The sequence below is a fragment of the Mauremys reevesii genome, linkage group 9, assembly GCF_016161935.1.
Source record: "Mauremys reevesii isolate NIE-2019 linkage group 9, ASM1616193v1, whole genome shotgun sequence".
NCBI classification, from domain to species: Eukaryota; Metazoa; Chordata; order Testudines; family Geoemydidae; genus Mauremys; species Mauremys reevesii.
Window position 1 is genome coordinate 35,544,749 of NC_052631.1, and position 16,528 is coordinate 35,561,276.

A 16,528-nucleotide genomic window follows, 5' to 3' on the forward strand; every position below is an offset into this window, starting at 1 on the left:
ACATAAGTTTTTCACTCCTATTACCCCTATTGAACCAAAACAGCTATGGAAAAGTGAACTGGATTCTAATCCTTGTGGATGACCAACAGAATTCAATCAGCTACTCTTCAGCTACCCTTGAGAGAACCTGCTGTATCTGTTGATACACAGGTGTCACTTAGGGCATTAATCAGACAGCATTAAACTTGCACAGCTGTAGCAGAGGGTATAATTTGGCCCACAGCACCAATACAGTTTATGATGTTTGAAAAGGAAATAACCCAGTTTCAGATCCCAGGCTGAGTTTGCAAGGCTGGCAGCTAGAAAATCTTCCTTATTATTTTATTTTGTTATTTGTAAACTGAGACTACTTTATCTGGAAATCATTGAGAGTCTTTAAACATGAAACTCCACGATGCTGTTTTTACAGAAGCACTTTTAGGGCATGGCTACACGAGCAGATGTAGAGCGCTGTGAGTTAAACCAGCCCTCAGAGAGCACAGCATGGAAAGCGTTGCAATGTGTCCACAGTGTCAGCTGCAAGCGCACTGGCATGGCCACATATGCGGCACTTGCAGCGACATTGTGAGTGGTGCATTATGGACAGCTATCCCACAGAGCACCTCTTCCCATTCTGGTGCTGTGGCTTGTGGGAAGGGGGTGCGAGGCATTCTGGGTCCTGTCCCAACGCCCTGTGATGCATCGCTTCACATCCCAGCAATCCCTGTGCTTCCATCCACATTTGGCACCATCTTTCAACGTTTTTGTACTGCGCGCTCTGTCTTCCCTTTCAGTCTGCAGGAATGGATCCTGAAGTGCTGAGGAATATGCTGATGGGTCTCACCAGCACATCACGTTTGGCAGTCGAGTTACTCCTTAAGTTCCAAAGTGACAGGGAGGACTCCGACGATGATATCGACTCAAGTAACGCATATGACACGAGATTACTTGTGGCATTCATGGACATGCTCACCACTGTGGAACGTCACTTTTGGGCTTAGGAAGCAAACAGTGAGTGGTGGGATCACATCGTCCTGCAAGTCTGGGATGACGAGCAGTGGCTGCAGAACTTTTGGATCAGAAAAGCAACTTTCATGGGTGATGATCTCACCCCCATCTTGCGGCACAAGGACATGAGATTGAGAGCTGCCCCGCTGGTGAAGAAGCGGGTGGCTATTGCAATCTGGAAGCTGGCAACTCCAGACAGCTACCGATCGGTCGCTAACCAGTTTGGAGTGGGAAAGTCGACCGTTGGAATCGTGTTGATGCAAGTTTGCAGGGCCATTAATCGCATCCTGCTCAGAAGAACCGTGACTCTGGGTAATGTGCATGACATTGTGGCTGGCTTTGCACAAATGGGTTTCCCTAACTGTGGAGGGGCGCTAGATGGCACACATATTCCAATTCTGGCACCAACCCACTTACCCTCTGAATACATTAATCGGAAGGGGTATTTCTCAATGGTTCTCCAGGCACTTGTGGATCAACATTAATGCAGGCTGGCCTGGAAAAGTGCATGACACATGCATCTTTCGGAACACTGGGCTGTTCAGGAACCTGCAAGCCGGGACTTTTTCCCCAGACCAGAAGATCACCATAGAGGAATTCGAAATGCCCATTGTGATCCTTGGAGACCCTGCTTACCCTTTAATGACGTGGCTCATGAAACCCTACACAGGGAGCCTTGACAGCAGCAAGGAGCAGTTCAACAACAGGCTGAGTCAGTGCAGAATGACTGTGGAGTGTGCTTTTGGCCATTTAAAGGGCCGCTGGCTCTCTCTGTATGGGAAGCTGGACCTGGCTAATGACAGTATCCCCGCAGTTATATCCGCGTGCTATACCCTCCATAACATTTGTGAAGGGAAGAGTGAAAGATTCACTCAGGCATGGACCTCGGAGGTTCAACACCTGGAGGCTGAATTTGAACAGCCAGAGAGCAGGGCTATTAGAGGGGCCCAGCACGGGGCTGCAAGGATTAGGGATGCCATGAGGGAGCAATTTGAGGCTGAAAGCCACCAGTAATGTCTGGTGCCCTGCACAGGAGTGAAGTGCAGTGGTTCCAATGTTAGTAGGAATCTATGTTTACTACACTGACTTGCAGTGCCTGTTGCTTTCCTGGGCTAAGGTATCTTTTACTTTATGCAATAATAAAGAACGTTTTCAAAGCCAAAAAATCCGTTTATTGAAAAGAAAATTCATGTATTGAAAAGAAACACAACTGCTTGGGAAACAGAAAGGGAAGGGGGTAGGGTGGGGAACGATACAATCACGGTTTTGCATATGTCCTGTCTGGAGTGCTGTGCAATGTGTGCTGCACTTTAGGCTGGCTAAAAGGCATGGTGATGGGGGGTTGAGTGCAGTGGGTAAGGGTCATAGTTTTCAGGGCTGGGTGGCGAGGTTACAGGTGTTGGAGGCAGAACCTGGATGTTGGGGAAAGTGGGTTGGAGGTGACATGGGGGCACAAGGGAAAGAGTTTTGGGACAAGGGCTGCGGGTGCGGTAGTGCTCTGCCTGCCTGGCTACCAACACCTGGATCGAGTCCACTTGGTGCTCCATGATGCTTATCAGCCGATCCGTGCTTTGGTGCCGGCGCTCTGCATTCTGCTGGCAGATCCTCCTTTCGCTCTCCCTCCACTCCTGCGCTTTTAGATTCTTGTTAAGGGACTGCTGCATTACTTCATGCAGCATGTCTTCCTTGCTTCTACGTGGCCTCTTCCTAATTCTTTGGAGTCTTTCAGCCAGTGATAGCACGGACGGCTGAGATCTCAAGGTTGCATCTATAAAGGCAAAATGTAACACTTAACAGAAGCAGCATTGTTCACACCAGACAGAGCAATGATTCACCCATACTTAAAGACAAGCACTGTCTAATGATAGCAGAATTTGCCCGTCCCAAAGTGAGCGCACATAACCCCCAGGAGCCCCAAAATAGTGAGTAAGCACAGGGTTGAGGGGACTGATTGTTTCACAGCCATACTGTCCTCTGGGTTTCTGTGCCTTGGGGAGAGCCAACAGCAGCAGGGGGCCCCTATACTGAACACTGTCCCCACATTTTCCACAGCAGTTTGTCCTGGAAGATATCTCGCTGCTGAGGGTGACCTGGGAAGCAAGGGAGGGTCTTCTACTACAATGCGGCTTCCACCCTGGCCCATATACAGCTTGCCTGTGTGCAGCAATGGTCCTCCCAGCCTTCACGGCACAGTGGCGCGGACATGTTAGCCTGACTGGGACAAGGAGTACAGTAGTGCTCCCAAGGAACCTGCACAAGTGCATTGCACAGCTTCTGGATGAGACCTTTGAAGAGATCACTGAGGCCAATTACCGTGATGTGAGAGAGCGCAACAATGCCCTATTCCACATCTAGGCATCCGTTCAGCCCTAACCCTCCTTGCCCCAAGAGCCCGCACCGAGTAACTTCCTTCCCAAAATAAAAGCCGCTTACTGGGCACCTCCTCTGGTGTTTGTTCTTCCCCAAGCACCTTCCTCCTGGCTTGAGAACAGCTCCTGGCTGCATGCATCTAGGGATGCCAGGGTGTCTTCCTCCTCCTCAGCACCCTCGCTCCCACTTTCCTCCTCATCCTCTCTTGTTGACCTGGGCTCTGAAGTGTCCATGGTGGTCCTCAGAGCAGAGGTGGTCCTCAGAGCAGAGCAGTATCACATCCAGCTCTTTGTAGAAACAGCAGGTCACGGGGGCAGCACCGGAGCAGTGGTTTGCCTCACGGGCTTTGTGGTAGGCATTCCGCAGCTCCTTCACGTTGACCCTGCACTGCAGTGTGTCCTGGTCATGGCCCCTTTCCATCATGTCCCTTGATATCTGCCTGAAGGTATCGTAATTCCTACGGCTGGAGCACAGCTGGGACTGGACAGCTTCCTCCCTCCAAACACTGAGATCCAGCACCTTGCCATTGCTCCATACTGGGATCGCCTGGTGTGTGGAAGCATAGTCACCTGGAAAGGTGCGCTGAGAGCACTCCATGCCTGGCTGAGCAAACAGGAAGGGAATTTTCAAAATTCCCAGAGAATTTAAAGGGTGGGTCTGATGGTTGGTTCCCTGAGGGCAAGGCAGTAGAGTTCAAAGTGATGACCAGGGTGGCTAGAACAGGCATTGTGGGACATTTCTGGAGGCTGATCAGAGCGCATTAACAGGCCAGGGCATCCACGCTGGTGCCGCGGTGCTCCAGCCATGGTGGACCAGGTGTTATGCCTCTCATGGAGGTGGATTACCAGGAGCGCTCCAGCTGCAGAGTCAGTGTGCTCTACGTGCCTTGCCAGTGTGGACGCGTCGTGAGTTAGAGTGCATGGAGCTGTTTTAACGCGCTCTAGCTCGCAAGTGTAGCCATGCCCTTAGTGTATAACCACCTTCTAAAGATGAGACACTTCAAAGCCTGAGAGAGACACAACCTGCTGCACTTGAGTATGTGCTGTCAGTAAGCATGCGTCTTTGTCTGCAACTTTAATGGAATACAATATTCTACTGAAAGGATACAGGGAAAATACGAATGGTGAGTAGTTAATGGCAGTGAAGTTATGTACAGCCTATATAATACTAAATTGACAATATTAATAGATGAAGTCAGATTCCCTTTCAATGATCTCCCTCTTACCTCTTCCTAGTGTAACGATTCCTCTGATTGTTTCCCAGTGATTTTTCTTGGCAGGACAAACAGAAACAAGGCTTGTTCTATCTCTAATCTTATTCATGTTTTTTTCAGTATCCTGCGGAATAAACCCAATCTGAACATTCAACTCTATTTTCAGTTCTTAAAACTCTAGCTCTGTGGGCCAAATCCTTATCAGGTGTAAATCAGTATAGGCCCACTAACTTCAAAGAAGCTATGCCAATTTACACTATCTGAGGATCTGACCCAAAGAAAAATACTTTAATGGAGGTAAAAAAATATAAAGGGCCAAATTTTCAAAATTGTTTGACTCCAGCCTTTGAACTTAAACTGAGACATGCAAATTGGGTAGTTCAACATACAGTTGTCTGTGTTGTACAAGATGTTGCACACCCAGACAGTCACACATTTGCACAAATGTGCAAATCAAATACTTAGCATATACCTATATCCATGTGCAGAGTCCATTTGCACAATCCAAATTTAGGAACTCAGAAATACATGCCCAAAAATGTGGGTACGCACATGAGGTATTGCAAGCTTAGAGGCAGTTTTGAAAACTTGGCACCTACATTTATATTTTTATACCAGACTAAACAAATAACTGCAAATAAATCATGTCAAACTTCCTAAGTTAGTTCCCAGAGGCTTAGGGCCTGGAACTGTGCAGTGATTAGCCATCCTTACTTCTTATTAAAATATTTAATTTCCTATGGACTTTAATGGGAGCTGAAGGCATTCAGTAAATTGGAGATTGGACCTGCAGGACCCAATCCTGCAGATTATTCTGTGGTGTCAATGGGATCTGTCTACATGAAGTAACTTACAGGATGGGAGCCTTAAATGGTAACAGCAGATTTATCTAAAATATTTTGGGTAAAAAAATCCCAAGTACAGTATTTATTAATGAAAGCTATTTATCTCCCTGACATTTATTTATAGGAGGAACATCAAAATACCTCTTTATTCAGTTGTTTCTCAATTCGCCTTCCAGAGTGAGCAATGTATTGTGGTGAGGAAGAGAATTTATTTCTCTTTTTGTATGAAAATACAGGTTTTTGAGTGACAAGGAAAACTATATGTTCTTTTTTCCCAGTTCTTTCTTCCTCCTCTGTTTGATTGACTATTTCCATTGAAATTTCAGTGTTGAAAAAATCCAGGGCTGCTGCACCAATGATTCCTTAAAGGGAATAAAAGACAAAATTCTGTAGCGAACTAAAACCTTCTATTGTAACAAATATTTGTGCAATGCTGTGTACTAGTTCAAGCATCTATAGCTGACTTATGCAGTTTTGAGTGTTTATATATAAAAAATCAGAAGTGCAAGATGACATATGATGAATTCATTCATCATATGTCATCTAAGACCAGTTACACTAATGTGTACGTTTTGGGCTAAATCCTCCACTGGTGTAAATCAGCCTACCCACACTCATTTTATACAGGTCATTACACTCCATAATGCATATCAGCTGTTTCAACTTCTTCCACCATAAAAATCTGTGTGTTTTAGAAATGCTATGGCAGGACAGACATTAATGGCCTGCTTTTCAGAATTGCTGTGCACCCCCAAATCCCACTGAAGTCAAGGAAAGCTGCAGATGCTCAGCAGCTCTGAAAATTAAACAATAACAGTAAAATATTTTAAAGTCAATCAAAATTCTGTCGGCTGTCAATTCTCGTCCAGAGAATTTGTGAAAACTAAGCAAAGAATAGCAGCAAATGTATGAGTCTATAGATGTAATGCTCAACTGCATTATTACCTGGAACAATATGGCACAGACCTCTTCTATCTGAGTAGTAATGCAAATGCATTGAGCCATCTTCATTATTTTCTACCCTAAAAGAAGGTGCATTCATCTCCTGAAAACAATAATAATAGTTAAATATCCTCTATCATAAGGAACACTAGTGCAATAGCAAGCTCTGTAAAAGCACCTTATATCTTATCAAAATAAATAGTTATACTTTATAACACTGATCTCGTTTCATTTGCATTTATCAGAAATGAAAGATCTTTATGTTGGAAGGAAACTATACCTTTTATTTGATTCAAAGTACTGAATAAATTTACATCTAATATTAAGGATAACTTTGAATAGCTGACTTCTTTCCCCACTAGTGCATCAGAATAATTAATTTCAGAGCACAAGAGGGACGGTTGTGGCATAGTATTTTGTTGACATGTCAGTGTGTAAACCCTGGCAGGGTACATCCATGTCGGCTCAGTAGTTCTTAGTTGAACTTGCCTGATAAGAAAGAGACAGGTAGCTATGTAATGCATCCAAGTTCTCGATGAACTCGTAGAGATTTCCACCCAAAGTTCTCAGCATATGGTCATAGCCTGACCGTTTGCAAAATTCAAAGAAAAACTCTCCAAACTGCTTCAGAACCATATCAGGGGGAACATCTGGCAAAATAAAGATACCTTAATTAATTAACATGATAATGCTGAGAAATGGACTAACAATAAATGCAAAATGTTTGTAGAAAAGGTAGGGAATGTTAAGAAATGTGTGTTACACACAGCAGAGGTCAGGGGAGGTGGAGGTACAAAGGTGGCACAGAGCTCTCCTTTGTACTCTCCCTACCCTGGGGTCTTGTGTGCAGGCCCCATTCCTGGGCTTAACTGGGAGCATCCTGAGAGCAGCTCTAGCTCACTCTAGCTATTAGCCCAAGGAGCTGAAACCATAGATGTGGGATCAGGGTAGCGTAGGGGCATCCCATCTTGCCCCCTTTCCCTCAGCCATGACCCCACATGTAACAGGAAAGGGGTGGTGTAGGAGCCTCTATGCCACCGGAATATCCTCCTTTCACTGAGCTGTTCTTCCATCTGGGGCTTAATAGGTTGGCTGTATGGCCAGAAGCTGATGGCAGCGCAGTGCAAAGCAACCATGCTACACCCAAATAACCCACAAGTTTAACTTGATCAGTCTTTTGAAATGTGTTGATCTCCAACTAGTAGCAAAAACCATGGCTATGTATTACACATCTTTATTGTATATAATTTTTAAAGAAAAATTGGAAAAAAAATGTTATATGACTGTTAGAAATAGAAAAACATGTATTTTCTCTAGCTGTCCCATCGTCTAAAATAGAAAACAAAAATGTCATCTCCAGTACCTGTCTAAAGTTCTAATATTTTCAATATTAATTCTTAATACTGTTCTCTGACTCAGTTCTCCCCATTGGTGCCTGGAGATGAAAACTGCACCTCCCTGAGCCCTGGTGCTGCAGTGGTCTTCTTGGGAGAAGGGCAGGCAATGTTTTTATTATTGCCTTCCCCCAAAAGGGTAGATGGGGAGGATAGTCTTAAACTGAATTCAGGTCCCTGTAGGATCTCCCACTAGTGGAGGGTGTCTGGTCAATTAGTCCTAACTAACATTACCCCTTTTGGGAGCTCCAAACAGTGACCTGCTCCAAGCACTTTTAATCATGAGGTTGGTGCAACTGCCTTCTGGATGGACTTCCCAACTCCGACCCTGCTCTAGCACAAGCAGGTATAACCCAAGATCAGCTTAGTGTATTGCTACACTTACAAATCTGCAGCGCTGGTAGTTGCAGCGCTGGTCGTCCAGCTGTGCAGGGCCAGCGCTGGTGTGTGGCCACACTCACAGCTACCAGCACTGCAGTGTGGCCACATTTGCAGCATTTGCAGTGCTGTTGGGAGTGATGAATTATGGGCAGCTATCCCAGCATTCAAGTGGCAGCAACGTGCTTTTCAAAAGAGGGGGGTGTGGGGCAGTGTGACAGGGACCGGGGTGGGGGGAAAGAGAGAGTGGATTTTTGGAACTGACACTGTGCAAAATCAGAAAATTTTCCCACCCCCTTACTGTTAACTGCAAACAGCCTCCATCCAACTTACTTTCTCTCCCCCCTCTGCCCCCCTCCCCCCGTTTCAAGCAAAGCAAACTCTCAACCCCTGTGAATGACGCCTTTTCTCGCTGCTGGTCAAGCAAAATGCAAACACTCAACCCCTGTGAATCACGCAGGGAGGAGGATCTCATTTGATTGTTCACAGATTGATCACAGCAAACAGGAGCTGATAAGCAGCTCAGGTAGCAACGGAGCTCCGGAGGTTCACAACAAAACAAAGAGAGGCTGCATAACAAAACAAAGTGAGTAATTTAGTTAAAAGCATTCTGGGGTACACCCTTATACCCTGGAGGCCAATAACAGCGCTGGTGTGTGGCCACACTTGATGACCAGCGCTGCAGCACCAGCGCTGCAATCCTTATTCCCCATGCTGAGTGAGGTGTACGGCCAGCGCTGCAGCCAGGGAGTTGCAGCGCTGGAAGTGCCCTGCAGGTGTGGCCACTTACTAATTGCAGCGCTGGAAAGCCTCCACCAGCGCTGCAACTCGCAAGTGTAGCCGAGTCCCTGGTTTATAGAAAGCCCAGTTACACTCCTGTTGAACTCATTTGGAAAACTCCCATTGACTTATATGGGGCACAAGATCCTCAGAGGCTTGGGCCCAGGTATTGTTTTGTATTGCATTGACATACCTAACATTTTGCAGGCTTTGTCAATTAGCTGCATTGTTATCTCATCTTTGTAAACTTCAAATGTCAGAAATGTGTCCTGAACTCCTGTCTGGATTCTGTAACAAAAATGAGATTCATGTTGCAATATCATTCTAAACAGAACACATTTAAGACCCAACTGGTATCCCTTGGTCACAGTTCTCCTATTTGCACCCCTCACTGTGGTACCTGAGAACAACCCTTCCCTTCATTAATATTAACTGGATAGATGAGTACCTGTTGAGGACAGAATCTAAACTTAGGGCTCAAACCTGCAACCTTTGCTCATGTGAGAAGTCACATTGACATTGGTGAGACTTAAATACGTGCCTAAATGATTGGCTGAATCAGGATGTATGTTGTACAAGGCTGATACTATTATTTATTACTGTAGTGCCTACGAACCCCAACCTAGTATTAGTGGCCCATTGTGTTAGGCACTATACAGATGACAGTACTGCTTTTGCTTCTGTTCCATTGGTTTACTGTACATTGTGGCACATTCTGATACATTCCTGGTTCCCTGTGGGCCTGACCTAAAACCTATTTAAGTCAATGGGAATCTTTCCATTGGTTGCAATGGGCTTTGGGTCGGGCCCTGGATCACTTGGTATCTACATTTGCTTTATTTTTATTTCTTTATATTATGTAAAATTCCATAAAGCTTTTCAAGTTTAAAAAAAAAAAAAAACAAGAGAGAGCAAAATCAATGTTTTCTATTACATTTAATTACTTTTCCCTGAGGCTCCAAGATGAAATTGACTTCAAAATAAGGGTGGCTTCTAGTCAGCATACAATAATTACTTTTCAATAACGATACAATGAGCCAGTGTGTCTATTGCACACATGTCCCGCAGACAAAATGTCATCCTTCATTATTTGGTCTAATAAATGAAGTAATTAATGTCCTAGGATAAAATGTTGCAGTGTAAAAGCCTTGACTTTGACTTAATAGGTAATTTTAATAATTGCTTACTGAATAATGAATACTTCAGCATTCATTCAACAGTCAGAGATTGGTATTCTGTGGTACTATGTTCCTTATTATACTTTCTCTTAATTTATTCAATTCCTTAGGAATTAGTTACCTTAATTTTTCCCATGTTTCTTCACCATATTTTTCAACCACCAAAGACTTCAGACATGTGTTTATAAATCCATACTGCAAAAAAGAAATATGGAAAATTATTTACAAAAGTGCCCTTGAATCATGCAAGCCCATAATATTTTTAATTCCACTGTGATAATATAATACAAAATTGTAAATAACACTTTGCACTCATTTAGTGCCTTTCAATCAAGGTTATTAAGTCTTTTACAAAGTTGTGTATTATTTAGCTGTACATTTAAAAAAAAATACGGTAAGAAAAATTCTTAGTCCTGTTTTATAGATTAGAAAACAGGCAAAAGCAGGCAAAAATCAGCTCTGATGTGGAGTGAATGGAATTAGTGCAGATTTACATCAGTGTAACAGAAAGCAAGATTGGCCCACTGTTGGCTCAACTAGTGTGTACGTGTTTATCTAGGTACACATAAAATGGAGGTGACAGAGGTTGAAAAAGGTGAGTAAACATTGTTATACAGATAAATAGCATCATAACAGCAATAATTACCTGAAGTTATGGGGCAGCTTTTGCAAATTGGGGACGTACCCACATTCACATGGGCATGATCCAAAGCCCCTGACATCAATGTTAAACCCACCTGTGAGAGGTATGGGGTTTGGTGTAGGCCTATGGTGAGTCGGTGTGAGAATGGGGACTGGAGGGCCCTGTCAGCCCTCCAACCCCACTGCTGCTATATACATTTTGAAATCACTATTTTAATATCAGAATTTACTTAGAAGAAAAGGAAAGTCCCCGGTAAGCATTTCTGCCACATTTTTTAATTTTCACAATGAAGGCCTGATCCTGCATTTCTTCAGTATTATCATTATACAGCAGGCACTACCTCCAGGGAAGTCAGTGGGCATTTAACTTGCTTCCAGGAGTACTTCATTGCTGCTGTGCATTTCAACGGGAAAAAAAAACATCATTTCTGGATTTGATATTCACCGGAATGATCAAATAGGGCTTTTCATGGAACCACACGTTTAAAGAAGATATGTATTATTTAACCTGTCAAAGATAGGATCACATAAATTCAGCCCAAGAAAGCTTGTAAATCCCTATAAGCTACTCTGTCTGACACTATTCCCTATAACAGTTATGTAGCCTATCAGTGCTTAATATGCAGTCCACAGGACATCCAGGCAGACATTTGCGTCTTGCCCAATGAATAACTTTCTAACCTTAATAAAGTGCCCGTCACTCTTTTCGAGGGACCTGCTGTAAATGTCCATCTGTGACAGTTAGCTTACACCATCTCTGAGGTTTGGGATGGTAGAAATGCAGCGTTGGACACGAATACAAATTCCTATCACAAATTGCCTTCTCCCTGTCCCCACGCTTTCGTGTGCCAAGTTTCAGCCCCCATCGCGCTCTGAAAGTGGCGGGTCGTGATGGGACTATTACAGGGCAGGGTTTATCCAAAACAGTGGTTTACTCTGCAATTACGCTCTAGCTCCCTGCCCTTTAAGGCTCTGATCTGATACCCACTGCAGTGACAAGGAGCCTTTCCTTTGGTTTCGGTTGGGTCTGGCCTGTAGGTGGGATGGGAGACCTTTAGCCGCTTCCAGGGCTGTTCCTGCGCTCAGGGATGTAACCGCGCAGCAGCCCTGGCAGGGAGGAACCTGGCTCGTACCGATTCGGGGCGGGCTCTTAGAATAGGACCGATGAAGGGCGAGAGGCTAAATGCCAGATCTGCCCTTCCACAGAGACCCCTAAGCTTCCCGGCTACGCACAGGGCAGGCTGGCGGCTGGCGGGGAATCCCCCCCATGGGGCCGGGGGTGGAAAGGGACCCAAGCGCCACTCACCATCCTGGCACCGAAGGCGCAGCGCTGGATCCCGCTGATCTCACCAGAGCCGGGCCCCTTGTTTAAAGAGGCGAAATCCCCCAGGTCTCTGCGCCCAGGCACAGAGAGGGCTGCCCCGCCTCCATGGTACCCCGGGATGATCAGCGGTTCCCCCGCTCCCCACACGCAGAGAGAAAGGCTTTAAAGCGTGGCCCATTGGCGGGCAGCCGTCCCTTAGCAAAGCCTCAGCAACGCGGTTCCCGGTGAGTCAGGCACCGCGACGGGTCTGGCGTCTCCATCCTCCCCCCGGGCAGTCAGGAGCCGCCGGCCATCCGCTGCTGGGCGGCGATCATCTTCCCCCAGCGATCCGGGCTGGAGGAGCCGGCTCACGCCGGAGCTGCAGCGCCTCTCTCCCTCCGTTGCAAAAACGCAGCCCCCTTCCCCGGTTTTTCGGGCTTGCAGCCCCTCCGCAGCCGGGGCTGGGTGGGTGCCGATCGCTTGGCGCGGCGCTGGGCGGCGCTGGGGAGCTCCGGTCGCTGTCCAAGGGGCGCGGGTGCTGAACTCCTCGCTGCTCCGGAGCAAGCCCCGGTCATTCAGCCCTGCTGCCAAGGGCTTGGTGCCCCATCTGGGGTGCCCAGCACAGCCGGGCCGGGGAGAGCCCCCAATCTCCCAGCCCTGACTGCGGCTGCTGGAGAACAGAGCCGAGCTCCCAGGGGCGCGTCTCACTCTGCCCCTGTCCCGAGCTAATTCGCGTCACTGGCGGCATTTGCACAAGGCTTCCGCAAGCCGAACCCACAGAAAACCCCACACTTCTGCTTCCAAAGCAAACACGGAAGCGTGCAAGGCGGAAAGGCTTCGGCAGGGTTCTTCACTACGCCTTGCTCTCTAAAAAGTGCTTTGTTTTTCCTGGCCTACAGATTACGCAGAAAAGGAAATTTACCAGCCCTTGTAGGAATGACAAGTGAGCCAGTAAAACGCAAAGGAAGGCCCCATTACCATGGAGTTTTTCCAATGATGTTTTTGTTTTCCTGATCGAAGGTATCTTGTCGCAAATTCTGGCAAACACCATTACCGAAATCCTAAATTACAAGCTAAAATACCCATGATTTCATTAACATAGCTAAGAAAATCACAGGGCTTGCAATGCTTTTTAATGACTCATAGGTAATTGTCATTAATAAAGCCAAGTATTGTATCAAACACATTCACAGTGTGTTTTCATTCAAAGGATACTCAGATTTGGATAGGAAAAATATAATTTAAAGCTTCTGCATTGGATTTATTGCTGCAGCTACGTGCTGAAGGGTTCTTGTAGCATTTATACACGCATACACAAGCCATATTTCCTGGTGCAAAATCAAATAGTTATTTAAACATCGATCTGTAATAGAAGGTTGTTAATCAGTGTAACAGCCAGAACATCTATGCTGAGCTCCACTGTCAGCGGTACAGAGGCGATCCGGTTTTTCGTGCGCTCAAGCGCTTTTTCAGTTATTTTCATGCCTTGCCTCTCATGCCTTTACTTCACCCTACAGCTGCCTTACCTCGTGTTCACGGACCCATAGATCCCTAGTCCGTAGGTGTCAGTACTGCTAGCTGAGAGCCAGCTTCCTTCCAACTAACCTTCCGTAGGGGCCCTAGGACGGAGCACCATGTAACCGATCCATGTCAGTTGTTTAACATGATAAAAAGGGGTTGCTAGTTTGCTGCTAAGCATCTGGGAATGATCACGCTAAGGTAAGTGTAACAAGACGTTCTAGTGTCATTACACAACAGATCGAACGGCTACTCCCGGCGTGATTCTTTTAATCCCAAACATGACTATGAAGGCTAACATAGCATCTCTGTCCCGAGTCCTTTAAAATGTCCGCTGGATTGTAAGTGAGTTTTGAATCAAAACCTTGGCAGTTAGAGCACACCATGAAATTGCTGTAAAACGGAAATCAATAATATTTTAGTGTAAATATAATGTAACTACAAAAACCGAAGTGAGACGGGTTCTGTGCATTATATATAGCTGGGCTCTCGGGTTACATTGATCGTACGTTCGATTTAGGCGTTGTGTATAACAAATACAAAACGTTAGAATTACAAAGACGTTAAATTCAACCAGCTGAGCCAAATTCAGCTCTGGTGACGCTCCAGTAAAATTAAGTTTGGCCGTTATATTTTGTTGTACATGGTCCCATTTACGCTGAGGGTTCCTGCATTCAAAGTAAATAGCCTGCAAAAGGAGAAGAGATTTTATAACTAATTTCAACCTATTGAAGAGGCTTTATACAACTACATTCAGCTACGACGAATACAACCGTATCAGTGAGGCAGAATGTAGAGCAGCAGCGTATCTGGCTGGCAGTGCACTTGAGCATTTCACTTTTGTAACTTGTCTTTTAAAAGCAAAAGACTTACTTATTTATGATGTTATTTTATTATGTATTCAGTTCAATGGTTGCTCGTTTCCTGTTTAGCAAAGTAATTCAAATGAAGGAAAACTCCACAGGACATCAGTCTTACTACACAATTCCAGCCAAGAGAGTCAGTTTCTATTATTGTCAACGTCTTTGTAACTTGACCTGTAGAGGGCGCCCCTTCCCAATTTTAAATATAGAAGCGGGCTACACAGGAGTAGCACAACGTGTATTGTTCTAGGATTATTAGCAGATTCTTGACTACTCAGAGGAATGAATATATTCGAGGTAAATAAAGAACAAAAATATATTAAATAAGATTTTTTACGGTTAATATGCATCCCTTTATATACCTTAGGTCCTGTTATGCTCACAGGAACATGACTAAAATGTTGAGATCTGGGAGCCTAAAATCATGCTCCTAAATCCATTTTGGGCCTCTACTTAAAAGTAATCTAATTTTCAGAACCAATGAACACCCTGAAATCCCATTAAAATCAACAGGACAGCAGCTGCTCAATACTTTGTGAAAATCAGACCACTTCCATTCATCTGCTCAAATATGAATTTGAGCCTAGATTCTCACAGAAACTCACATTAATTTTAATGAGAGTTAAGCACCTAAATGCCTTTCAGGAGCTGGGCCTTCGTAACTTTCAGTGTGGAAAAAATCAGTCTAGGTCTTTAAAAAAAAAAAAACCAAGATGAATGAATATGTTACCACCAACCAAATGGATGAATATATATGTAATATGCAATGACTATGTCACCATCACTAAAGCCTTTCAGTAAAGAGAATAGTGTCATAGTGCAAAATTCTGAAAAATCCAGTCCTGCTAATACAAGCACAAATCCAGTAGTACATTATTCACATGAAACGCTGTTACCAAGCCTTATATCTTAGATTAGAATGAGTGGTTAAGGTCTAGACGGGACACTCTGCCAGAACAATTAATGTAGGCTCTTGTGATTTGGGTCAAATACTCAACTCCTGACTCCATTTTTAATTAGGCCTTCCTGACAATGTCATCCTCCTGTAGAGCTGGCTGGAGAACAACAATTCATTACAACCTCTGAGGTTCCAAAATTTGTTTTCATTCTGCGCTGGAACAAAACCAACATCTTTAAAATGTTTTCAGAAAATGAAATTGTGTCTAAATATCCATTTTTAATCAGGTTTTCGATTTGGGTCTCTCTCTCTCTCTCCAGTTTTCTCTGTCGCTTTAGAAGTGACTTGGAAGTCCACCCTGCACTGCAGAAATCTTCTGAGTGAAAAATTCACCAAAATCAATACGTCCCCATCCCTCACAAAAAATGTTTTGGCTTTGATGAAAGAACATATTTCAATGGGGGGGGGGGCGGGGAGAGAGAAATGGTTGGTTGAAAATGTTCCAATCAGCTCTACTTTCCTTGCCAAACATTCCAACCATATCACTCCCTCTCCTCACACACCTGGTCCACATACACATATGCTCTACTTCACACATCAAGTTTCTTGTCAATGTCTTTAAAATCCTGCATAATTGTCCCTTTTCAATCCCTGCTAATGGTGTTAGCCTTAACTACCCACTTGTCAGCTTATCACATACACATCTCCATGCCTTCTTCCACACCACCTCTGAGCATGAAATGCCTTTCTTGAACTCATCCACAAGGCCTCTACCATCTCTGCACTCAAGTCCCTCAAGAAGATCCACTACCACTGGGACACCTACAGGGACATTAGCTGACTTACATTGACCAGTTCGAGGAATAATTGAGTCTAATTTATTCATTGTTTGGCATAGTGGATGCAAGAACTATGACAAATAGAACCCTATATGAACAAGATGTGGCTAAGCACCATCTTGAACACTCTCCTAATAAGTTCTGCCTCTTTCACCTACTCTTCTTTGTCTGTTTTGAGGTTGCAAGCTCCTTCGGGCACAGATTATGTCTTCTTTTCATTTTGGAAAATGTCTAGTACATTGTGAACATAATCAGAAAAAATATGTCTATTTCTGTTAAGTCTACAACTTCGCTGAACAAATTAATGGCAGAAAAAGTGAAAGGATTCCAACATCCCAAAGAAACACCTCATCGAGGAACCATCTGAAAAACCCAGTG

The 16,528-nt window shown here is 44.7% G+C and overlaps 1 protein-coding gene across 3 annotated transcripts in view; it reads right to left on the bottom strand.

Annotated features, from left to right (window-relative positions):
- LOC120372715 (guanylate cyclase soluble subunit beta-2-like) overlaps positions 1-12,349 on the bottom strand; it is a 41,441-nt gene extending 29,092 nt beyond the window's left edge. For 2 of the 3 annotated variants that reach the window (XM_039490051.1, XM_039490052.1), the window contains exons 1-3: positions 6,361-6,452; positions 5,557-5,777; positions 4,583-4,694 (exon numbers count right to left, since the gene is read on the bottom strand). In XM_039490051.1, the coding sequence (XP_039345985.1) occupies positions 4,583-4,694; positions 5,557-5,777; positions 6,361-6,412 (385 nt within the window). In that variant the 5' untranslated portion in view covers positions 6,413-6,452. Of the gene's footprint in view, positions 1-4,582; positions 4,695-5,556; positions 5,778-6,360; positions 6,461-6,846; positions 7,008-9,102; positions 9,198-10,208; positions 10,283-12,035 lie in introns of those variants that run through there. The other variant, XM_039490053.1, reaches the window with a different exon arrangement.
- Positions 12,350-16,528: the final 4,179 nt, after the last annotated feature.